Source organism: Sitophilus oryzae, unplaced genomic scaffold (assembly GCF_002938485.1).
Source record: "Sitophilus oryzae breed Bouriz unplaced genomic scaffold, Soryzae_2.0 scaffold_637_pilon_pilon, whole genome shotgun sequence".
In the NCBI taxonomy this organism is placed as follows: domain Eukaryota; kingdom Metazoa; phylum Arthropoda; class Insecta; order Coleoptera; family Curculionidae; genus Sitophilus; species Sitophilus oryzae.
The window spans coordinates 1902473-1929764 of record NW_022147237.1 but is presented as its reverse complement, the minus strand read 5'-3'; the positions used below and the strand labels follow the sequence as shown (position 1 = coordinate 1929764).

General features: G+C 30.9%; 2 protein-coding genes across 4 annotated transcripts; one reads left to right on the top strand and one right to left on the bottom strand.

Moving 5' to 3' along the window:
• Positions 1-1145: 1145 nt before the first annotated feature.
• LOC115887764 (charged multivesicular body protein 2b-B) lies at positions 1146-4626 on the bottom strand. Of its 3 annotated transcripts, none has more exons than XR_004051150.1 (6): positions 4485-4626; positions 4348-4439; positions 3998-4295; positions 3836-3942; positions 3615-3780; positions 1146-1341 (listed from the first exon to the last, which is right to left on the bottom strand). XR_004051150.1 is itself a non-coding variant. In XM_030907262.1 (5 exons), the coding sequence occupies exons 1-5, from the start codon at positions 4522-4524 to the stop codon at positions 3679-3681; spliced, it is 639 nt and encodes a 212-aa protein (XP_030763122.1). In that variant the 5' UTR covers positions 4525-4626; the 3' UTR covers positions 3494-3678. The 3 variants fall into 3 exon arrangements, 1 of the variants encoding a protein (XP_030763122.1); XR_004051151.1 differs by having other exon boundaries at positions 1148-1302; XM_030907262.1 differs by lacking the exon at positions 1146-1341 and having other exon boundaries at positions 3494-3780.
• LOC115887763 lies at positions 1348-3646 on the top strand. The gene is made up of 3 exons (XM_030907261.1): positions 1348-1573; positions 1676-2167; positions 2230-3646. Exons 1-3 carry the CDS (start codon positions 1445-1447, stop codon positions 2932-2934), a joined length of 1326 nt encoding a protein of 441 aa, XP_030763121.1. The 5' UTR covers positions 1348-1444; the 3' UTR covers positions 2935-3646.
• Positions 4627-27292: the final 22666 nt, after the last annotated feature.

Sequence of the window (27292 nt, the reverse complement as noted above, 5' to 3'; positions counted from 1 at the left end):
TGTTTCTGTTGATTATAACCTATTACTGATGTATTATTGTTAACATAAAATTGTGTTTGTGTTAACAAAAATTAACTGTTTCATTAATTGATAAGTAAATATTAAAAAATAATTTTTATATTTTCCCTCTGATGAATGAAATGGTTTTTTTAATGCAAACATTATCTATTTTTTGCTAAATTATTTTAGCAATAAGTCAGTTAATTATAATTAATAATAATATAATTTTACCAAAGATATTTATTTTACCAATATTGTATTGACGTAAAATTAACAATATTGCTAATACATCCCAAATTAGTACTTTCTTGAACGTTACATTAGCAACGTTTCAATAATATTGTGAAATGCAACCTTGCACTGCAATGTTATTTGGCGGAAGATTAAGCTACCCTGAAACCTTGCATAAACCTCCCTACAATGAAAAATGCAATGTTACACCTTGCTTTGCGAAGTTTTGGCAATGTTCCAGCAATAAATTTTGCTTGTTGGGTACCTATTACAAAATGTTAAAGAAATTAAATTTTGTTTGTTTTACAATCTGTGAGCATTTGATAAACTGCAGATGATCAAAAAAAATTGCTTTAGAGTTAAAATTACGATCGCCCTCATTTTATTTTAATGCAGTCCATCGTGATTTCCAACCTAATTCGACGTCGTTTTTTTTTTCGTTCATACAGTAAATAAGTATATGGAGAAAAATCTCAAAATGTTTTAAAGATCACAAAATCCAGCGGAAGAAATGTCAATCAAACATTTGGATTAAGTATAAAAATTAATTTTGTAACATGTAGTTAGTAACTGTAGCAGTAAAAAAGTGGTACAATCTGGTAAATTGCATGGTAAATACACTATTAGTATATAGTAACAGTGGTAAAAATATTTTAACAGAAAAATCCAGACCCCCATTCCAACTAAATTATTTAACACCCTATAGGTACCTACCATAATTGAATCTTCTGATAATAAGGAAAATTCCAGAATAATTCAGGAATTCTCTGAATTATTAAGCTACCCTTTTCAAGAAAACAATTTAATTTGAAATATAAGCTCTCTGTATATTATTATTTATTATATAGGACACAATGGAAATCTTAATTTACATTGATAATAAACTACAACTAGATAATTTTATCATTTTTAAACCGTTGAAAACCTTTGTTGAAAACAAATATTTTTTATAAAAATTAAAATTAATGAATTCTTCTGCCATCTACTGGAGAAAAGCCAAACTAAATTTCAAAATTGTCCAATAAAAACTGTAATTCTCCAAGGCCATGATGGGCATCTTTTTCTATTTCACTGAATAAAAGAGATAACCAATAATTGTGGCGCATGCTCCTAGAAGAAAAGAACATTTTAAACGGTCAAACTTGAAGTTGTAGGTTAACTAACTGAAAAACGTAAACAAACAGATTATTTTAAATATTTGTTTGTAATTGAAATGACCGTTCAGATTATGCAGACCTTTTTATTTTATTTTGTGGTATACGCAGTGGGTTTCGAAGATTTTATTTATGTTTATGGAGATGGAAACAAAGAAATGGCAGAACAGGGCAGAGTACAATATCAGGTAAACATTTGATAGAGTAAACTTATTACACAAAGGATTCATATATTATGATTTTCTTATCGATATCTTTGAATTGTTTTTTAATTTAAACGCTTCATTTAGATGATAAAGGAAAGAGGAGCTCTTCCCAAATATGGTCCATGTTGGAAAGCTGCCCTAGAACATTTAAATGAGGGTTGTAGATATCTTTCGGAAGACACTCAAAGTGATATTGCTTTACATATCACAAACTGTTTTCTGGAAATGTCAGGCCATGAAACATATAACTGTGAACTGGACAAGAAACCTAATTTGAGGGGAATTTGTATCAATAGCATGTCAGATAGGGCATTTAATGTTTATACTGAATTTTATACCCACACTCAAAATATTTGCTGGTTTCTAAGAGGACAAATATGGCACGAAAAAATAGCAGAAAACACATTAAAAGTAGGAAAACAATTAGAAGTTTCAGCTGAGCAGCAAGAAAACTTGATAAAAGTACAGAGGGAGAGTATTGAATTGCAAGAGAAAATGATGAAACAGGGTAAATATTTGGAGCAAGTTTTAGATGATGTTTATGTATCAACAAAAGCACATCAAGAGATTTTAAAGGTATACTTTAATTTTTAATTTATTTCATTATAATAAATAATTACTCTTGATTTTTTTTTTAGATACTTTCTCAGAGTGTCACTAGTTTACAAACATGGATTATTGGGGAAGTATCTTGGATAGACTCTATAATTTTTAATGTTTTTTCTTTAATTTTAATATTTATTTTAACATCATCACGTAGAACGTTATCTGCTCGATTACCATTATTCTTTTTACTTTTCTTAAACCTTCTAACTGAAAGACTGATATGTTCTCTGTATACAAAATTTCAAGAAGATTATGATACACAGAACTTATACAGTAACATTTACAATTTTGTCTGGTATTCAAGATATGCATTTACTTTTCTAGGTGCTGTTATTATAGTATACAGTATAATAATATACAAGGACATTTTAGAATACAATGTTTCTTTGCTTAGCGATATTAAGAAACAGAATAGTAAAATTTTATTCTCTTTAGAGAATTTAAGTAACAATAAAACGGCTTTAAACTCATCTAACATTAGTTATATCAGTGAAAATGATTATTGTAATAAGGGAAGTTCTCCAGACCCGAATTTAAAAAAATACTTTCAATCAGTTGGTGCTGAAATTAAAAATATTTTTCCAAAGAATTTAGATAGAGAATCTAGTGTTGATTCAAAAGAGAGTAATGGTTTTCATAGCAGTTTTGCCAGGCGACAGCTTGGTACACAAACTAGGAAATATAATTTAAGAAGCGTAAGTCGTCAAGGTACCCCAGATTCTGGGGTAGTTCATTGATATGAGTGTTCTTTGTAGTTAATTTTGAGTGCACTTCTTTAGTCAGTGTTTATACAAACCAAGTGCCTAAAATTAGTAATTTGTTTGCATTCCTTTTATTTTTAACATAGTTTGAGTAGCTTAAGAGATTATGTAAATATCTTCTTTTAGGGGTTTTCTATTTTTTTATGCATTCCATGACATATTATTGTGTTTAGTGATGTGTCTAAAATTTATGTTCTTAATTTATTTAATACTATCCATATAGGATGAATATTGTGTGTAGAAAAATAAAGTTTATTAACAACATACATACATAGGTACTTGTAGGTGATCTACATATGTATTTATTTATATTAACTTTATATTAGTACTTATTTACAAATAGATATAGATAGGAAATTTTATACATCTTTTTATATTTCAAATTAAAACTATCATTTTGTAATGTGAATTAAGCTGCGTCTAGCAGATTTTGTATAAGCTACTATAGTGTACTGAGATAAGTATAAATAAACATTACCATATATAAAAGTAACTTAAGAGAAAATTAGCAGATTTTGAAAAATAAAAGATTCAATTTTTCTGGCTAAACACCAAAGATATATAATATAAAAATGTATAACTAAGTTTCGAATATAACCATTCACCACTACTGTTCATTGTTTATAACATATTTTTAAAAATTTTAACAACTGTACCTTGTATTAATCTCAAGTATAAAAATTGTGATTTAACTAATGTGTTTTATTTATCACATAGTTATTAAGAGCGCAGATTAGCTAATTGTGCTTCTATTTCTTCATCAGTTAGGCCCTTTGATTTGGCCCCTAGTTTGCCAGTTTCTGGCAAAGGTGCTCCAGACATCTAAATAAAAATAAACAGTGACTAATAAAGCTATTACCAGGTCATAAATAGTTACCTTTCCACTGATTTCAATTCCAATTTCATCCAAAACTTGGCTGACAATGTTATCACTTTCTTCTTCATCTCCAGATTCTGTAAGCATTTCATCTAAAGTATCATTAACTAAAACAATATGATAAAAATTAGGGGAGTTAATTTAAATTATAATAATATATACTCATTTCATCTGTCATTTCCATTTTCATATTTTCCCTAGAAAATGCATTGACTGTGGCTGATATTTGTTCAGGTCTCATCATTTTGTTCATATTTGACATAGTTTTTCCAGCAATGCCCATAGACTCGGCTAGTTTTACATTGGCTCCCATTGCCTTATTTTGGAACTGAACTCCAGTGACTTTACTACTAGCTGCATATGATCGAGTCTTCTGTTTACGGAGTTGAACCAACTGTTTTGCTAATATTGTGCAGCCCTCTTTATCTCCTTCCTTCGCTAGCTTTTTAATTTCTTGTTCCTAAAATAACTTGTACAGCTTGTATATTTAACATGTTTTTGTAGTGTCATACCAATTTTTTTTCTTCCCTTTCAAGTTTTAGTCTGTCCCGTTCCAAATCTCTGCCAACTTTTCTCAGTGCGCGATCTGTTTCCTTCTGCTCCTCTAAAAGTATACATTATAAAAAATCTAAAGTACATTAAAAATTACCTTTAGGATCAGGTTTCGACCAAAAATTCAAAAAAGACATATTTAAGTTATAGAATAAAAACAAATTAAACACAATCTATATTTACTTTTGTGACTCATTTAAAACTAATATATTTTGACAATACTTTGTTAGGTTATAAAATCTTTTGACGGTTCAAATTTTAATTGCAGTTTTCTGTTTATGAAGTTATAAAAAACTGATTTTATTTGATATTTTATGATATACCTATTTATGATTTAGAATTTGGGACACAAGGAATTTAATACATATTATCCTTGTATATTATTATCTAGAGAAAAAACAAAGACCTTTGTGAGTGAGTCATTTTTATTAAAGTAAACAGTATTTTCTGCTTTTATATGAAGTCTTTTGAAATTTAAAATTTAGGTTTTCTTATTTTAAAGTTTTCTGTTTTGATTTTATGTGTTAGTTTAGCTTTTTTGGGTAAGATGGCGCGGCAAGCAAACTACTAGATGATAGAATTCTTTAGCAGTTGTGTATTTGATTCGTCAGCTTTCCCTTAGATGGCGAAAGAGAACAAAAATTACAGAAATTAGCTTTAGAAATTAGGGACATTACCGAAATTATAAAATTTTAAGTGCTATGAATAAAAGATTCTGAATACATTATTTTTATTTAAATAAAAAAAACTTAATTTTAGTGTACCAAACTTGTACAATTTTTATTTTTTGATAATACTTACAGGCTTTTTTTATTATTATTTTTGTAAATTATTAGAAGTGGTAGTTGATTCTGAATATACAGGGTGTCAAAAAAATAGTACATCTAACTTTGGCGGGCGATTCTACAGGTGAAAATAAAACAAAAAGTTCTGATGAACATATAAATATATGTCCTAAAATGCTTCCCGAAGACGTTACAGCCTTTGTAATATATTTTGTTTATTCTTAAGAACATTGGTAAACCGTTTTTCCTGATATTTGGTACCTACTCTTACACATATTTTAATGCCAAAGCGAATGGCGATTGTGAAAAATTCAGTAACAGCCCTGAACGGGTTCTTTCTATTAGGGCATTGGGGTAACTACAGTGGTACCCGGGGTGCCAGCCCCCCCCCCCTTGTTTTGCTGGGCACCCCCCAGAGAAATCTTGAATTACGACTCTGGGCTACGTATTAATTTTTATTTGCTTGTGATGTAGTAAAAATGACGTTTTCTAGTTTTGTTTAGTTAAAATTATTTTTTGTGTTCAAAAAATGTGTTATTTTTTTTTATAAAATTTGTAGGTATTTATTTAATCTACAGGAACACGGTTTGATAACCAAGTGTATGAAATTTATTGATAGAGAAATTCATGTAAACGTCTTATTCAAAAAATGTGTTTTTTAATATTATTCTTATTTTTTTAAAGAACAAAAGACCTAGGTCCCCCCTGGGCTCAACCCCAGCACACCCCACCCCCAGGATGTATTTCAGGAAAATATTTTAACTTCTGTAGGTTGGCTCAAAAAAGTGTGAGTGGATCGGGATGATTTTTTTAAATGGAACACCCCGTATATTATTGTATTTTTGGCTACTTTTCAGATCACTTTACATAATCCTAAGATATGACTAAATATATTTCGATAGTTTCAGGGATATTAATAAAAAAATACCTACATTTTTCATCCCTTCTCAAAAAAGTTATTAAAAATACAAGAACAGTCATGAAATGAAAACTATATTAGATATATACCTATTTTAGATAATCTGTACTTTGCTATAAAAATGGTAATCGTAAATCATACAGGATGTTCAAAATTCTACGCTAAACTTTCTAAAATATAAAATGATTTGTCATTGTTTTATTTTTAAAGGGACAAAGTTAAAATATTTTCCTGGAATACATTTTCGTATATACTTTTGGTTTGCACTTAAACACAATTCTCAAGTTTTTTATTCTAAGAGTTACAGATGCCTGACGCACTATTGCCGGACCCTGTGGATAGTGGATACAGTTATTTCAACCAGGACCGGTTTTAAGGGCCACTGAGCCCCAAGCGGATTTTTTTTCGGGCCCCCCTATCCTATGTTTGTTATACATAATGATTATGGTTAGGCATGTAGTGCGTTGTACGATTTACTAAATTATCTATGTAAAAAGAAGTTTCAACGAATACAATGCATTTTGTTAAACATTTTATAAAAAAAAAACATTTTAAATAATATTAAACAGCATTTAACGCAAAAATAAAACATTTATAATTTGTGAACAGAACATAAAAGAAATAACTTAATAAGTAAACAAAATAAAAATTTGGGACATTGATCAAATGTGTTGCTTTCTACATTTCTCTTTTGCCAACTGGTCAATTATTAAATTGCAATCTAATTTTTCGATATTTGATCCTTCTATGTGGATCAGAGAAAGGGCATCGAGTCTCTCTTGGCTAATGGTAGATCTGAAATAAGTTTTAATCCTTTTTAACGCAGAAAATGAACGTTACCCGCTAGCATTAGAAACTGCTATAGTAAAATAAATTTCAAGCAACGTAAGCACATTAGGGAAAGTTGATTTTAGTGACTGCACAAGTTCAAATTTTTCAATCATTTCCATTTTATTCATATTGGCACATAGTATTCGAAAATGAGCCATTTCATCATTTAATACATCTCCTTCTACATACGACTTATATGTATTTTTCAAGATATTGGCAGACTCTTCAAATGCTATGTCATCGATATTGCTAAAAAACAACTTAAAACGTTCGTTAACAGTGTGATAGCTTTTAATTCGTCTTTCAAGATCTTGAATTATGGAGTCACATATTACGTAATAGGCTTCCACCTTAAACTTCTCTTTGCCACTTATGTGAACTTCATTTTCTTTTGATTCGTCGAAAATACTTTTCTTTTTCTAGTTAGAGTTCTTTTTCTAGTTAGTATTATGTTCTTAATAATAATAGTTAGTAGTTCTAATAGGTAGCGTCATCCACTAAAGTCGATACCGTCAAAATTTCAAAGGAGTGTTTTGATAAATGATAACTCGATGACTTCAATAACTCTATGCTAGTAAATATATTTAGTGATGGATCTTGCAAAGCTTTGCTCGTAGCATTAACACTTTCTAAGATTTTAAACCATATGGTAGTCAACAATGCAGGTTCGAATTTTTGCATTTTCTTTAGAAGTGCAGAGGCTTCATTTCTTGCTATTGGTTTTTCACCTTGGTCATTCGCAATGACAGAAAAAAATTCTATAATTGCTTTATAATTTAGTTTAAGAGCAGCAACTGCATCAGCCTGGGCTGACAATATAGTACCACTAAGATGTTTAAGAATTTTACACCGACTTAATAGAATAGACAAACGGTGGGTGGATTAGAAAAAGAATACGTACATTTCTTGAACTAAGGAAAAGTAATTGGAAGCCTGAAGACAAGATTCACTTGAAAAATTAACTGATAAGTTTAAAGAATGGCTCGCACATGGTATACAGCAGTAGGAGATAACAGCTTGATTCTAGCTTGCAGCCTTGCAGCCCGTTATAATTACCAGACATATTAGCTGCATTGTCATAAGATTGCCCACGACAGTTCTCAATTTTAAGCCTAAGGCTTCTAGTTTTTTAAACAACATCTTTAAGATATTCTGCCAGTGTGTTTTTCTATTTTAATCAATCCCAAGAACCTTTCCTCTACTTGTTTATTATGTATGTATCTTAAAATAAAAGTTAATTGATCACAATGGCTAATATCAGGTGTGGAATCCACTATAAGAGAATAATACTTCGCAGATTTAATTTCATTAAAAAATAACTCAATTTTAAGATACCACCGAGCAGAACAATAAATTATTATATCTACTAAACCCTTCCCGGTTGATCGTTGATCATGAACATTATATTGTACATAATAAAAAAATTTAGTTAAAATATTTACTTTACCTTTTTTAAAAGACCATTTATTTATTGACTTCTGCTTCATTTTCATATTTATATTTTTTTACGACCGAAATATGGGCCCCCAAGCGGCCGCTTGTTCCGCTTTACGTATAAACCGGCGCTGATTTCAACAAATATAATATATAAAGCTAGAACTTTTTTGACAAAATGATGTGGATTGTATACAGTCAAATAACTGTATTGTGTTTTATCTAAAAAGACTATGGGTTAGGTTGGGTAGTAAAAGACCAAGATGATAAAATACCACACCATCGAAAAAAAAAACGGCGTCATAGTCGGCTGGGGGAATGATAATCGATAATGCTTTTCGCGAGGTGAAGCCCTAGACGTTCTTTACTTGGCTCGTACTGGTTTCTTAATGGTGATTACTGCCAGTTGGCCTTAAGAAGGTGGCATTTTTTTTATTGAGTAAAAATTAATTTTTAAATGGTGTAGTTTAAAATTAGAAAAAAAAATAATTTTTTGAAAATAGATTTGTGTATCTGGGAACGTTGAATTTTTCGGTAATTAGTAGAAATGACGTCTAGATATTGAGCTCAGCAAAAATTATCACTTATTGTTATACTCCAGCCCTCTTTGACGCTGTTTTTTTTTCGATAATACGGTACATCATTAGCTTTTTATTTTAAGATTGTTTTTTCTTTTTTTTACTAAGGCCAAAAATACTACCCAAAAAAGAAAAAAGTTTAGTTGGTATTCAAAATTCAAATACAGTATTTACTATTGTTTGAAATTCCTCCGACGAAAGTTTTTTTTCTCGTTTTCTTGCCTACTCGCCAAAATGAATTTAATATGAGGAATATTGGATTCCAAAAAATCCTGGACGAATTTGTTTTTCATTATCTGGACCTTTCTGTCATTTACGTCGCTTGTTATTCTTGGGACGTATTTCTTTTCGGTAAGAAACGAAGTTTACAGGTTTATTATTCTATCAGCGGTAAGATGGAAAGGACCAACTGCCCTTTGTCGTTTTAACTTAGAGGATGTGGTTCGTCAGCTACAATGACTTTTTTAAATGCGATTTATTTATATTTCTGGTCCTATAAACCAGTTCTGATTGTAAGAATTCGTATTGTTTATCAGTTTCATTATACCATCGTATAAAAATATCCAGGAAAGAGTATATCAACAAAATTAGAAAGACCGCAAAGAGGATTTAACATGACTGATATTAGGGTTTGTGTTCCATTTAAAAAAAATCATCCCGATCCACCCACACATTTTGAAGCCACCCTGTAGAAGTTAAAATATTTTCCTGAATAACATCCTAATAAATACTTTAGGTTTGCACTTTACCAAAATTCCTAAGTTTTTATTATAGGAGCTACAGACACAAATCTACAGATGACCGACGCTACAGTTACCGGGCCCGTATAGAATATTAGGAAGGATTTTGAACCGTGGTACTAACTAGGATTTCCGGAGCCGCAGCAGTTTTTCGGAAACGCTAGTTAGTCGGTACCGCGCCTCTTAGGAACCGGGATTTTCCGTTTTTTTTCGGTACTTTTGGAACTGATTAATTTTTGTTCAATGGTGCAGTTCATCAATCAGAAAGCAAGGGATGGATTTTCAAAGTAAAATGGATAAAAAATTGAGATTTTTAATGAAAATATTATCAAATTATTAAGTAATCAGTCATGAAAAAATTAACATGAACACAGACGTGAAAACCAGTACAGAAAAAAGTATAGGTAACTTAAATTTCGCATCAAACATAAACCGAATTAACTGAATTTGAGACAAAAGCACCTAAAATATTGAATTAAAAATGCAAATATCGATTGAAACATAATATAATAAATATTATAGGAACTTCAAAAGAGAAAAGAAGCACAAGAACAATAAGAAATAGTATCATTACTTATTTAGAAGAGTTTGATTTCCACCGCTAGAAAGTATCAAAGGACTTTCTCACGTAACAAAAAAAATAATTATTGTTACCGAGGCCCGGTTCTGGGTTCTGTAATGGCCAAAAAGATCAGAACCCTAAATGGTAGTATTAATTTCCGGAACCGTACTAAAATATTTTCATTCAATGATTGTGGAGTTCCTCAATTAGCAAGAAAGGGATGGTTCTCAAAAATAAAACTGATAAAAATATCAAATTATTAAGTCATGAGAAAGTAAACATGAACACAAATAATGAACACAAGCAAAAAAAAAAAGAAAACACATAGGTAGCTTAAAAATTTCATCAATCAACATCAACCAACCTCGAAACCAACATAACTAAATTTGAAAAAAACTTAACATTTTCAATTAAAGATGCAAATGCCTAAAAACATAACACAAAAAGATATAACTAATGCATTCAGCAATGTTATACTCAATAATAAAATAACATATTTAAACTTCAATAATTGCTAATAAACATTATAGAAACTTCAAAATAACTCCAGAACTAAGAACAGTAAGAGGTAAGTTTGATTTCGACCGTTAGAAAGTATGAAAAGTCTTTCGGACGTTACAAAAAATATGTTTTTAATTATTATTACGGAGTCGTAAAAGTATCGAAAGAACAGGGAATTAATAATTTCCAGTTCCGGTTCTTCGATATCTCAAAAGAACTGGGATTACCCGATTCTGAACTCTATAGTGGCAACCTTTATTTGCGGCAACTTTTTGAACGACTGATATCGGAGATGAAGAACTAACCTCTGTAAAACCGTCTCAGATACTGGCTTTTGGCAAAGCTCTGAGAGTGTATGATGAGTTATAACTCAAGAAAGGGGGACACAATAGATCTTTAAGGTCCCGGTGATTAAGCTTCCCCCTCCCATTCAGTCTACAATGTATATTGAGAATGTTTGAAAGCATATATGCATTTCCTTTTCAATATATAATTCAAGAAGTCCATAAAACAAAATAACGGATTTGGTGCGGATGAGCCTCGTCCTCGGCCGTATGCATGCTCGACGTGTGGCCGCAGCAGGATCCAAACTCATTTAAAAGGGTCGCCTCCTCTCGCGCAACTTATGACCACGGGCAGGGGGCGCGTTTTTTACATTTCTCTCTTTTTCGTTTGTGGAGCCGGCACCGTGCGACGGTCGCTGTTTGTCCAGGAAGCCGCATTTTCCGAATTTAGCGTTTTAAAATTCAACGGTCGCCCCGTAAAAACTCGTCCGCCTCGATATAAACGTAGAGAGAGGTGCTGGGCGGGTTGCTGCTTTGATTTACGGGACCTTTACGACGTTTAGTGGCGGCAGGTTCGAATTATACCGATGTAGCTGTATGTTTTATAAATTATAATGGAAGTGTGGCGGGAAATGCAGGCCCTAGGTGGTAGGAAATGTCAGATTATTTGATGAAATAGGGTCAGATCAGTATTTTTGTAAACTGCATAACTTGACAAAAAGAAATTTGGTTTCGTTTTTATCAAATTGTTAAATATGAACAATGTAATTATTGCAGAAAATCGAATAAGTTACACAATATACGAATAGAATATTGAAATAAAGGATAATTTGTTAATCTTCTACTTCCTGCAAATTTTGGTATGATCATATCTTATTTGAGAATATGTTAAAGAGGCTGAATTGTACCAAAAATTACCACCACCATATTGAACATAAAAATATAAACAGACTTATCACTTATCATAATTATTAAGAAGCTGGACAAATAAAATAAAGTCCTGCTACTCTGTGTATCAGCAAGGGATAGAAGGTAATGAAAAAGCAAACGATCTATCCAGAAAATGAGCGAACACTCTACTAGCTAGACAAGAACCGTGTGGAAACCAACTTAAAGCAGAACTGAAGAACCTGGAAGACTCCATCCGTGAGCTAGAATGAATTGATTTAAGTAAGAAAAACCAAATCACTGTGTTTTTAACAGGCCACTGTCTCCTCAATGAACACCTCAGTAGATTTGGATAAGAAATAACGGCGAATGCAGATTCTGTGGGGAAAATGGCGAAAAACAAGAACATCTCATCACTAAGGGTTCTGAGACACTAACCATTCATGCCATAAACTTTGATACGAGTGATATCGGAGATGAAGAACTAATCTCTCTAAAACCAGCGTCTCAGTTACTGGCTGTTGTCAAAGCTCTGAGACTGTATGATGAGTGGGGATCCAAGAATACTAACTGGGCACAGAGTATACTTGTGATTAACTACTGGCCTCCCATGCAATCTACAACCTACAATCTATAATCTATAACTTCATAATTGCTTATTAGCAAATGCTATTTCAAATACAAAGATCCCCACCATCTTACAGTCTTACAGTCTAATAGTAGTTTTGGTCTTGGCATTACTGTATGACTCTTTCATGCCTTGGGTGCATGGTAGTGTCTACGAGAGCTCCAATTCCTTTAAGAAAACTTTCCAAAATATACATCATTTCAGTGTTAGCAGTATTTAGGTTTACTCTTCGCGCATAAGCAGTTTACTCTAAAACTGCCATTACTGAATAAAAATAGAGGTAGCTACTAGTAGGTATATGAATTACAAAAAATAAAAAAGAGATTTTGGAGCACCACTATCATGATGGTTCAAGGTGGCGAGATCAGCAAAATATCGCAAACTGCGATTCAATAAACTGCGACTGCGATTTCTTTTATTTGCGAGTTTCAATTTTTTGAGGTAACCATTTTGGTGACCATTCGGTAACTATTTTTGGTAAATTTTGGTAACAATTTGGTTTTAGGTAACCGTTATTGTTATTCCTATAGCTGCGATTGTAATTTTGTAGACTAAGACCGCGATTTAACCTTCTATCTGAGAGTTTGAATTGCGATTTGCGATTTTGTGCTCTATTGCAGCATTTTATTTATAGCATACTGCAATTGAATCTTCTTTCTGATATTATTTATTTGTAGAGAAGATATAATTTTCTAGGGCCAAGATTATAATATATTGCCTTAAAAAAATAATTCTTCTGGATTTTTTAAAAATTGCGTAAAGAATTAGGTTTTAGGGTTTGTCTATTTGCAGCAGTTGCAGCATATATAAGATTTTAATAGGTATTAAATTAATACCTATAAAGCCGCGTCCAAGCTACTCGAACAAAATGTTCGCGAACATATATAATTAAACAGATACTAAGTGAAAATTGTGAGATAGGTAGATTTATAAATAATAAAGCCAACAAGTACTGTTTAGCCTAGGCCTATTAAAGAGCGCGGAGCGCCGAACGGCTAGCTTGTACGCCAGAGCGTGCGTCTGCCTATGCTAGAGCGCGGGCGTTCTTTTTCCGACGGGTGTCGGTAAATCAAAAGTATAGAAGCTAGAAAGCCGCACTCCACTTTTGCTCCTTTGCTTCACGCAGGCTAACGCATGCATTGAAATGCCAGAGCGAAATAATACTTCAATAACTTCAATATAGTTCCGTTACGAAAGCAGCGTGTAGCTCCGTGGTTGAGGCTGCCGCTTTGTGAGCAACGGGACGGTCGGTGGGTCGAACCTCGGTAGACATATAACTTTTTTATTTTTTTACAGCTGTTTTTATTTTTTTTATTTATTTAGAGTTGTTGGTAACAGCGATTATGTTACGGCGTATTTTGATTGCGTTGGTTAGTTTTTGGTGTGAGTTTTTTTGTATTTATAGCACGCGAAATACCCGATCGATTTTGTATAACTCATGCGCATGCGCGTAAGCAAAGGAGCAACAGTGGAGTGCGGCTCCCTAGCTTCTAGCAATCAAAAGGAGCGAACGGCGTGCATTTCGGCGGACATTGTACCGGACACTTGGAAGGCTCTCATTTAATTTCGGGCGTCCATCTGTGATTTTTATTTTTTACCAAGTATTCGACAATGGGAGACGCAGTTATTAACTGGGATCGTGAAAAACATTTACAATTAATTTGTTTACACAAAGAAAAGATTTTATAATTTTAATTTTATTGTGGGTTGAGTGTGAATAGCTATGTAGCTAGACTTCGTCCATTTAATTTCATTTTTGTTAATAAAGACTTTTATGATTATTTTTTATTAAAAACCGGAATTATTATGGGATTCTGAAATTAAAAATTACTACTTAATAGGAAGTTTGACACCGGAAATGAAATTTTACCATTACATTTTTAGAAATAAATATACCGGGTGTTTCTGAAAAGTAGTTCTATAACTTTTTAATTTTTTAGATAAAAAACGAGATTTGGTATGTTAGTATAGGACATAAATCAGGATTGATCGACGTTTTCATTTATTTTCGGTCACTACCCATTTCACCGGAAATGACAACAACTTTTGATTTAAATGGTACCGTCGGTATTTTTTTACCGTATATGATAGAAAATGACATTCTAAATAGAATGATATATATGTCAACTTTTGACATTTTCAATTTAAAAATGGCCATAAATAAACGTAACGACAATTTTACTCCAATACTTGGTAGTATGTGGTACCAAATTATTCGTAAAAAATGCTTTTTCCAAACATGCTCAGCCAGCCTCGTACCATTTGAAAAATTTGAGTTATCATTAAAAATACGATTTGGGCATCTTTTAAGCGGCCATGAAAGGATACGAAAAAAAATTACACGATCAAATATATGTTTCCAAAGTTCTTTGATTACAAATTAATAGTTTTAACTCAGTCTTGGCACTCTAGATTGAAATTTAAATTGCTACTTTTATTTAATTGGAATAGTCTAAAATTGACGTATGGTATGTCATTTTATTCAGAATGTCATTTTCTGTCAAATAGAAAAAGTACTTAGAATACAATCTAAAAATACAAAGTTGTAGTCATTTCTGGTGAAACAGGAAGCGACCGAAAGTAATTGAATACATCAATCAATCCCGATTTATGTCATATACTAACAAACCAAATTTCGTTGTATTATCTGAACAAATAAAAAAAGTGAGCCCCTTTTGAGAAACATCTAGTAAAATCGGCTGAAAATGAATACAGGTCTTAAAAATACACCATAACGAATAATCTACCAAAAAACCCTGTAACCCTCCGCCTGCTAAATATTGATTCTTCAAAGACAAAAGTTCTTAAACTGTTTACCGGTTAATTTATTTAATAAAATGCTTGCACTCGAAATCCGGACACTCGAAAAAACAGCGACTACCTAAACGCATCCTAGATCTATAGAGCAAACTGGTTGTCGCATTCTTCCCCGCACCTCAATCCTCGGGACCGATGCGATGGGCTCTGCCGTCGTTTACGACCTGCTGCTACGAGTATATGTATAGTGTGAATTATATATGTTCGCGAACGTTTTGTTCAAGTAGCTTGGACGCGGCTTAATATGTGTCTTACAAGGAAAAATAATAAGTCCATTAGGTTTGTGACAATTTTACTCCAAATATCAAGTATGTGGTACCAAATTACGGCATACATCTGCGATTATCTGTCTGTGTATATTTTAGTGTAATACTTAATTTAAAATGAATTAGAGGAAAACAATGGATTGAAACTAGAGTCTAATATAATTTCTAAGTAATTTTTCTAATAATTCAATGCTTATGTATACCTAATATACGATATCATATATATCAAGTAAAATTAGTAAATATATTATATGTAATTAGTAAAAATATAACAAGCGCTGTAGCTAATTCAAATTAACCATCAAAATTCAAAATGCCACCATTAATTACGCTTTTATTATTCGCCAGACAAAATATCGAATAGGAACGAAAAACGAAAACTGTTTCCATATATACCGACCGCAGAATACCTTTTTTTCCGTTTCTGTTGTGTTCAAATTTCACGTGAAAAACTGACACGAAATTGATGGAAATACGCACACAAACATGATTTATAAAGTTTCAGAGTGGACGTGTATTGTACTCCAGAAACTTCAATTAGTGCTTCCGAAAAAACGTTTGCATTGTGAAGTGTAGCGCTACAAAACTGGGCACAAGAAAGAGAATTAAAGGCGACAGAACAATTAAAACTTTTTAGATCTCAAAAAGCGTTATAATTGCGTTAGTCGTCTCCATTTTTAATGTTCCTTAATTAAAGATAAATATTAGACTAGATCTCGAATATTTTTAATATTAAACGTTAATAAAATCAGATAAGTAATAGTTATTTTTTATACAAGACGATAAAATGGTATTTTGAATGAGTGAATTAATTTGACGATAGGGAGACGATAATGCAATTTTATCGTCGTGTATAAAACTATTATTACAGTTGAGGGTTGAACCTTTGGTTACATTACAAAAATAAAACACTAAATCACCACAATACCAAAAACACTTTTACTTTTACACTGGATGCGTTTCGCTAACCATGTTAGCATCATCAGCAGAGTTTCAGTTTATAATCATCTGCTGATGATGCTAACATGGTTAGCGAAACGCGCGTCCAGTGTAAAATTAAAAGCGTTTTGGTGTATTGTGGTGATTTAGTGTTTTATTTTTGCCGTGTATAAAACAATATTTTTTTTCCATAGCGAGTTACGTTTTAAAAAATATTCAGAAATTATTATTTCGAGGAATTTATTACGAGTAGAAAAAATATTGTGCTGGGTTGGCGTTGGTTTCTATGTAATTTGACAAATAAATAAAGCTGTCTCTCTAGTTGTCAGTTTTAAGTCAATATTTTTGAATTCTCTTTCGTGTCGATTGCTGATTGAATTGGAGCCAGAAATGGCTCAAAACGAAATAGGTAAATTACCAACAGATATTCAGGGTGAGGCGACAAACGCCATATCCAAACTACTTCTATTTAAATCCCGAATAACTTATGAAAAGGAATACAAACATTATCAAAAATGGAAGCAATTAAAAAACGTGCGAGAAGAAATAAAGTTTTTAACCTATCCTCGCTGTTAAAGTATCATTTAATCTACCCTTGCGGTTAAAGTACTATTTTTGATAGATATAAGGCAATTCTAATAGTTGCTATGGAAAAAATTATTATTATTGCTTTCCGTTTAACTATTCCTTACTTGCTTCTAATTCTGCTTTATTGATACATTTCAAACTATGAGCTTTGAACCAATGTTTTAATACAAAATCTTTGCTCAGTTTCCGTTCAAATCTGAACAACAAAAACACTAAATAATGCTAAAAACTCTTTCATAAAATTAAATAAACCATTCGACGTGATACAAGGTTTACTGTCAAGTCATTGACCTTCTTTAGTTAAAAACAACAACACTCCAATTCAAAATATCAAATTAATAAGATCAATTTATTGGGCCTGTTACAACAGACAGGAGCAGAAGAGTTGTTTCAAAAGCCGTGTCTTTTTTAATTATTCAGAGGCGGGGTAAAGGGGGGAGACCACTTGTCGTACGCGTCCTACAAATTAGAATTTGGGACGCTGTCGAGGGACACAGGGACAGAATATTGAAAAATTTAAATGAGCGAACCCGCCGCTTGCTCTTCGATTTGTTTAATTCTCGTTCGGACGTTATGCGTTGCGTTGGGAAAAAAATTAATGGGTATTAAGTCTGGAGTGGCGGGCGGTCGATACAAATTGAACGGCCACCACCCATCGTTTGACAAACATCTGGAGCTAATGACGGTGGAATTCCGATTGTTCTTTGTCCGCTTTCGATCATATTCTGCTTAAATATCTTAATTATTCTCCAGCAAATTTTAATACATTTGCCAAAGTGTTATATTATGTCATCATCATTCTCAGCTTATTCAACCATTTCCAATTATGTTGTAGCCTCCCTCACATTTTGGCTATGCGGGTCGCAAAGCTATCCCTGCTAATTTTATTTAAACATCATGGTCCCATCTCAAGTTTGGTTTTCTTCTAGGTCTCTTAATTCCTCGTGGGTACCATGCTGTAATTTTTGTGGTCCACTGTTGTCCGCTCTTCTTGCCAGGTATCCTGCCCATTGCTACTTGAGGGATTTGATTTTGTTGATGACATCTATCACCATCTATCTTTTGTCGTATTCACTACATTCTTTTATGGTCTTTGTTGGTTATTCCCAGCATATTTCGTTCTATTGAGCGTTGTTCGATCTGCAGTTTCCTTATAATTTCTGTTTTAAGTGTCCAGGTTTTGCATATATAGGTCATGTCTGGTAGTACACATTAAACGAATGTTTCCTTCGTTAGATAAAGTGGCATTCTACATTTGGATATGATTGAGTTTTTTCCATAAGTACTACATGCTAACTTATTTTTTCGGTTGATTTCTGGTAGTAGAGATCCCGAGCTGTGTCTTAATTGTCCCAAATATATGTATTCTTCTACAATTTCCAGTTCTGTGTTATATATTAGAATGTCTTTTGTGTCTACTAGTTCGTTGTACATTACTTTAGTTTTTGCTAAATTCATTTTGCTACTCTATTGGAGGCAGTATTTAGTTCGTACTCTATAATCTATAATTTAATTTGTATGCAGTTCTTCAGACTATTGGCTATTAGGACTGTGTCATCAGCGAATCTTAAAGTCAAGATGTAGATTATCCTTTACTATATCTATTACTAAAAGATATCCTGAAACAATAAACATGATAAATGACTAAATTTGTTCGCTACTTTTCGAAATTCCTTCTCGAAATACATTTATTTATAACATTTTCTCCGAATTTTTTTTTTCAAAACACGTTTTTTATTTATAAATAAAAATTATTATATTCGCTGTGAGGAGCATATAGAGAAAAAGTATTACACAATTAATTTTTCTTCCTTGTTTAAAACAATAAACTTATTTGTTAATAAAAGGTCATCTGTCTGCAATTCAACTCAAATACTTGCATCAATTAAAAGTCTTTGCCTTTACGAGAGTCTATCGCCAGAATATTGAGAAGATTAAACAGAACAACGACAAATTAAATTATAGCAAGCCAGCCTACATTAATTAACTACATTGGTTAATTTGAATTTAATTTCTAGAAAAATGTAATTGCATTAATTTCCAAAGCGTCTATAGTGTTTCTAAACCGTTTATCTTTAATTTCCTTCTTCATTTGCCTAAAAATACCTAGCCAGTTTTACGTAAAACGTTAAATGCCGAATGCTTATTTTGGTACTTTTTCGGACTATGATATACCTATTTTTTGATAATAAATTAAAAATGAATACACATAAGAAAGAGTAATACAATATATTATTTACCTTATGAAAGTTTTGCCAAGATGTTTTTGCAACAAGATGAACGCAAAAAGAGGGAAGTGAACAAAATTTAAACGTCAACGTGATTGATCATTTACACTCACGAATGAAAAGTACCAAGAACATCTTTTGTAGTTCTGAAAAGCGTTTGCTAACAGATTTTAGTGTATCCACAAAGGTGTGTATCTTACACAATTCGAGCCAAAGCGGTCGATATCGACCACATAAAGTTCACAATCAAAACTATTCCTTGTTCTGACCATCGGCCAGGTACCTTTATGGCATTACGGGGTGCAGATTTGTATGGACCACCCCAAAGCTGTTTGCTGTACAAACATTTACTTTCCGTTTTAACATTTTCAATTTCCTGTGACGGATGTAACGAGTCAATTTTCGAAAAATTATTGGAAAATGTAGAATTCAATTATTATAAAATGTAATATTTCAATTATGATCTTGTATTACAAGATTTGTACTTAACTAATTGTAATTAACCGAAAACATTTGTACTAACTGGATATTTTTTATAGATAAATTACTTCAATCCTCAGTAGTTAGCTAAAGAGCAGGACGACTCGAACAGAACTTTTTTAACTCTAGTAATGTTTCAAAACAAGATAAAAAATAGTATAAAAGTAATAATAATAAGTAGCTGGTTTCTTCTTTTGTTATCTTTTTTAAGCTTTTAATTACAATCGCTGTCATATACATAAAGTATGTAAAATTATATAGGGACTGTCATCGATCGTCATTTTCCAGCCAACTGGACGCCGTTTTTTGATCATAGGGTATTTTATGGGCTAGGAAAAAGTGAGGCAATAGTTTTGTTATTTTTGTTAGGTAGAAGAGACATCTGTGAGATTTCATTTAGGATTTTCTTTTTAATGGTATTTTTCGAAAAAAAAATTGGGATTTTTTTTACTTCTTACCGTTTAGTTAAAATATATAATATCTCGATAATATGATAATATTAGGAAGTTAATTACAAGAAAAATTACAAGAAAGAAAACCCAGAAAAAATCTAGTGCTTCCCAAAATTTAACCAAAAAATCATATTTTCTTCAATTTTCAAAGCTAAATAATGCGGCTATTCTTTGAATATAGGAAAGAAAAAATATGTTTTTTTATAGAAATCTACCAGACTAAAAAACATTATTTGCATCTATTTAATACTTACCCTGTATATAAAGGTATCATATTATTATACCTCCTTTTATTGATTCGAAATAATTAGACTGTCAATTTAGTGTCTTGGGGGAGAGTGAATTTCCTGTAAATTTATGTTTTTACTTGCGACCGTCCAAGTTATTAACTGGTATATCTAGAAATAGTTGGACATTATTATTGACTTTTTCCAAGATAAGTCTTTTAATAAAACCATAACAAACTAAAATAATAATAAAGCTTAATATAAGAGGTTTACTTTAACTATCATAATTTTCAACAGTGTCTGCAATTTAGCCCTTAACTGGTCCGGTAATAAATACGTATCATAAACGGTCCGGCGTAGTCTGTGGGACTACGCCTTCTAAAAGGTGAAAAAAACACACAAAAACTAAAAAATAACAAATTTTTATTTTATTGTATATTATATTATGTATTATTGAACTAATATAGACAAAAATGGGTTCAATTAATATAAAATTTAAGAAAATATAGTACAAAATAAAATAACATACATATAAATTTGAAAAAAAAACAATTAGATTTTTACTAAGCTCTAAAAAATAAAACTAAATTACTAACAGTCATTATAATACAGAAATATGTTTTTAGTACTATATATAAAAAAAATAAGCTATAAAACTGAAGTTAAAGAAAAGGTTTTTAGTTACAGCATGAGGCAAAGTTCATTGTTTTCCTGAACATGTTTTACAAAATGGATTCGTACATTCTAGGCATTAAAAATAATTAAACTAGGACATAACATTATATAGGGACTGTCATCGATCGTCATTTCCAGCCAACTGGACGCCGTTTTTGATCATAGGGTATTTTATTGGCTAGGAAAAAGTGAGGCAATAGTTTTGTTATTTTTGTTAGGTAGAAGAGACATCTGTGAGATTTTTACTTAGGATTTTCTTTTTTAATGAGTATTTTTCGAAAAAAATTTTTCTTACCGCTTAGTTAAAATATATAATATCTTTGATAATATGATAACATTAGGAAGTTAATTAAATTACAAACAAGAAAACCCAGAAAAAACATATGTTTTGGTTCCCAAAATTTAACCAAAAAATCATATTTTCTTCAATATTCAAAGCTAAATAGTTACGGCTATTCTTTGAATACAGTAAAGAAAAAATATGTTTTTTATCGAAATATACTAGATTAAAAACATTTGCACCTATTTAATACTTACCCTGTATATAAAGGTATCATATTATTATACCTTCCCTATTATTCGATAAGAACTGGACTGTCAATTTAGTGTCCTGGGTGAGTGAATTTTCTGTAAATTTATGTATTTACTTGCGACCGTACAAGTATATTAACTGGTATATCTAGAAATAGTAGGACATTATTATTGACTTTTGTCAAGATTGTCTTTAATAAAAGTCCATAACAAACTAAAATAATAATAAAGTTTAACATAAGAGGTTGAGTTAATTATTTGGCGTAGTCTGTCAGACGACGCCGGACCAGTGTAAGGGTTAAAAAAACTTTCTTTAAACCATTTTAAAAATATTAAGATCACCCAGACAATACAAAGTGCCAACACAGAGAGTGAGTCAATTTCCCAAAATTAAAGCGGCAAAATCACTAGAAAGAAATAAACCCTAAATACCAGAAGGTAACAACGGAGGCAAAATAGACCACCCTTATTTGATGGCACCTATAGAAAGCAAATATTTGGAGCAAATGTTTGACTTCAGATAACCTGTCGGCTCTTTTTGAACCAGTCAGTTGCTTGAAACATGCGAAAAAAGGATTTTAGGAAGGTACCTTGTGATTTTGATCTTTCAAGACCATTATATTAACATATTTTTGTAATTTTAAATACAAATCTAAGTATAAACGAACAATTTTATAAATTAAAGGTACCGTATTATCGAAAAAAAAACGGCATCCAGTTGGCTGGGAAATAATAATGTCCTACCATTTCTAGATATACCAGTTAATATGTTGGACGGTCAAGTACAAACATAAATTTACAGGAAATTCACTCACCCAGGATACTAAATTGACAGTCTAATTATTTCGAATCTTTTTTCGATCTCGATAAAAAACATATTTCTTCTTTGCTGTATTTCAAATCCAGAATAGCCGCGTTATTTTGCTTTGAAAATTGAAAAAATATGATTTTTTGGTTAAATTTTGGGAACCACTCTTTGAATAAGAAGACTAAGGAAGGAGCATATCAAAAATCTTAGGTACACCGCGATGGGCCTCAAATATGGCCGACTTAAATTCCGGTTTATCGGTGTCGTTCTAATTTTATTTAAAAAATGTAAAACTATGATGTAGGGTAGACGTGGGGTAGACTCAATAATTTGTTGTTTTATTTTACGTTGTGAATAAATGTTGGTAGTTATTAAAATTGTTATAAAAATATATAATTCTAATAAAAATAGATAAGTTATAATCAGTATTTATTAACACAAACATCCGATACGCTACTGAAGTAGGTAAGTCAAATTAACGTATCTAAATTCTTTGACATCTAATCTTTGACAAGTAAAATAAAAGCTAAAATGTAAGAAAAATATATAATTTAGTTAATTTAAGTGAATTTCATAAATGATCGGTTTACTACACGTATGTATATTATGTAGTCACTTACTAGCGAAAAGTTGTTCCATTATTTCACTCAATTTTTGCCGAGATCTACCGCACGCTACACAACCAACTATTTTAGAGTCTTTTTCAATAAATCGCGATAGTGTCACTGTTAATTTAAGTTCTGCCACAATTTCCATCTAGATTTACTACCTTTATACAACTATCAGTAGTAGAATAAATAATAAATAACATAAAATAAGCTCCGTAAAGACTGACAAATCCACAAAATTTCAAATCAAATTCAAATGTGTCAAATGAATCGTCAAACAGAACTGCCAAGGATCCCCACCCTAGAGTGCTTTTTCCGCCCACCATGCATGAATACATGGATATCATTATGCTCCTTCCTTAGTCTTCTTATTCAAAGGAACCACTGGATTTTTTCTGGGTTTTCTTTCTTTTAAATTTAATTACCTCCCTAATGTTATCATATTATGTCAAAATATTATGTATTTTAAATAAGAAGTAAAAAAAATCCCAATTTTTCTTTTCGAAAAATACCAAATTTAAAAAAAAATCCCAAAAGAAATGTCACAGATGTCTTTCTGGGGCGAAATATACCAACCCTAAAAATATTTGCACTTATTTAAGACTGACCCTGTACAGTGACCAAGCTTTTCTAAACACGAAAATAAATAATATTAAGAGACTTGAGATTAACTTAATATTAACACACTTGAAAATTGTAATTAATTAATCTAGTGTAAGATATCAAGGAAATATCTCGAGAAATTCCATTAAAGATGCCATTCTACGTTTTGAAAATTCCTTACAATAGGATAAGGATAGAAATACGTTGAGAAAATCTTACGTATCTGAAAAAGAGTAAAATATCAGAACTAGCTAGAAAGACAACCGTTTCATCTTAATATAGAGGAAACCAAGAGGTTTTGATTAGAGGAATGAATACTATTAGATACTATTATTATTAATATACTATTATATATAATATTAGATTCTAGTTTCTTTCGTAGAAACCAAATTTCATAATGATATATATTGACTATTTCTATTCCAAGTAACTTGAAAATAGTTGCATGTAGCAATTTTTACTAAGAGACGTTCTTTACGGTACGGACGAAAATCAGTTAAAAAGCTTGTAGGTGGTGCCCCCTAAAAGTAGGAGTCAATATGACATCTAAATCAAATTCCTCATGTCAGAAAAAAACAAAACACCAATTTTCATCCAAATTTCGAGGTTAGTTCATAGATTATATGGAAAAGACCGAAATAAAAATTAAACTTTTACACCCTGTATCTCCGAAATGAAACATTTTAGGACATTATGCTGCCGAAGTTTCCCGATTATAGTTCGGACTACCCTGTATATTGAACATTTAACGGATATAGTTGTAATTACTATACTTATCAATTTGATGGTCGACCAACTGCATAATTATGTGCGATTTTAGAAAACAGAGTTATTTAATATTGAAAGTAATTGAATTTGTATAACCGAATAATGCGGTTTGTTTACTATGTCATGAAATATGCATATTGTAATTGAAAACCTATTGTAAATAATTCGATCGAATTGCATTTAGCACATAAATCTGCAATTTTCAATACCTAATATATGGATTGTAAATAAGTATGACAGATTACCAGTCCAATATTTTACTACGTCACGGCTTTCCAAATAATCACGTGTGTGATTATTTTTCAATTTATCTTAAAATTGGCATTTAAAAAATGGAGGTAGTTAGGTGTATATTTTATTTTCTAAAAATGTTTTCTTATTTTTTTATTCTCACTTTTATAATCTGGTTTATACATAAGTTCTGTTTTATGACTTTTTATTAACCCTTATAAATATTATAATTACATACACGGTGTTCTATTAAATTTATTAATATTTACTTAATTATAACACTTTGTGAATTTATAAAAGTAATTATAAAATTCACTATAATAAAATCTTTTTTATTCTTTAATATCTTTGAGTTGCTCTTTCCTCCTTTAACCATATCTTGCGTACCTACTGGCAATATATGTTCAAAATGCTTTACTTTATCACTTAGTGAATATAACGGTGGAAAAAACGGCGGCAGCGATGGCTATGAAATGAAGATCGCTGTAATTTTATATGTAAATTTATACGGGAAATGTCATTGATCGTCATTTCCCAGCCAACTGGACGCCGTTTTTTCTCGATCATACGGTACTTCTTCGAGATTTGGCCAACTATTTGCCTCTATCTTTTTGGTCCATCCAGTTGTCTTCTATATAAGTATTTGGAGAAAAAGGGATGTAGAATGGTGATTTAATTTAAAACGGATTTAATTTATTGTAATTACACTACTGCTTTTAACTGTCAAGTTTATCAAGTTAAAATCAAACAATCCTCTATGCTTTAGATCGAGGATATGTTTTATTTCAGTAATCTTTGTTTGCTATCTATTATTTGCTAATTTGTCGTTCCACGTTTTTACAAAGAAGCAAAGTTTACACATTATTAGGAGGTTTAATTCTCTTTTGTTTGCTAACGTTATAAAACTTTACTTAGGTTTCCTACTTTAGTAAAAATTCTCGTAAAAACAGACTTTTATACCTGGAAACTCTTTTTTTTTCAGTTGGGAAAAGCAAATATAGAGAATTTGTGATGATTTTAACGAATCTCGTAATGAACGTACTTGAAATTCACCTATGTTAATTGGGACCAATTCATGTCATAAAAAAACAAATAATGTAATTTCAATGTAATGGTTTAAGTGACTACAAGATATAAAAATTAGTAAGTAATGATCTATCATTACCTACTAATTTTTATATCCTATTGCCAGCTATTACAAATATTACTACCTATTGCAATGCAATACCTATTACTGAAACTGTTAATATGAAAACATAATTTATTGTTATAACAAAGTTGGTATTTAAGGGATAATTTTTTGGTTCATAGATTTTAATAGATGAAAGGGAATAGTAAAGTATTTGAGATACTGCCGTTGTTATCATAATATGTGGATTACTCACTAGTTTTTTTAACTATACATATGTCGAACATGCAGTTAGATAAGATGTTTAACATACATCAGGTGTTTAAGTATTAATAACAATAAATTATATTACATTAAGTAAAACACTTTATAATACCGAAATTACGCTCTAAACATGAAGTTTTTATCTATCTTACGATGAATTTTAAACGTCAGTAACTATAGGGAAAACTCTAACTATTAAATATCAAATACTTTTTAGTGTTTACCACTTTTTGTTCACTAAATATGAATCGTTATACTGTTAATAATATTGTAAACTATTTATAAATTGAACAAAATAACCATTGTTCATTTATTAATTATAATGAAAATGTGTTATTAATTTAATTTTATTTGATGTATTAAAACAGCACAATATACTAACAGGTTATGATTATATGTTATTTTTAGATTTTGACATTATGTTGATATTTTGTTGGATATTTTAATTATATTAATATGAAATAGATAGCTTGAATATAGATTTTTTATTTGATTTTTTTTTATTTTTTTTTTGTTGCGTCCTTTTGTTTATTATAAACAAAATTTTACGGTATAAAACATTAGGTTTTTTGATAATTAAATTAAGCATTGGGTTAAATGGCTTAATTACAAATTATCACACAAAATATCGATAGTTGTAATTTAGTTAGTAATTTAGTATGATTAGATACTGATAATCAAAGATGCAAAAATGTAAATTATATACTTGTCAAACATAACGTTCACAGTCATTGTGTCTTGATTATATAATTTTTTATACAGTAACATGTTAATACAAAATATGAATAAACCTCATAATCATATAAGTTCACTATAATGTTTCCTAATGTATCAAAAAATTAAAGCATATATGTGCTTTAAAGAACCTTGTATATATGACGTCATGGTGTGGCAAATGTAGCATTTTAATTCGATTTGGGCTCCCTTATATAGGATAACAGAAACATTTTCAATGTTAAAAACAAAAGAAATCTTTCACTGTTGTTTTAATTAGAACTTATTAACTTCATTAAAGTGAAATAACATTATAACCTTTATATTTCTTATGATATTTTCTGATGAATTCCTGGTATTGTTATCTAAGTATATTTAATCCGAGATTCATACAGTGTTTCAATTTGAATTTCTAATGTATGTTATT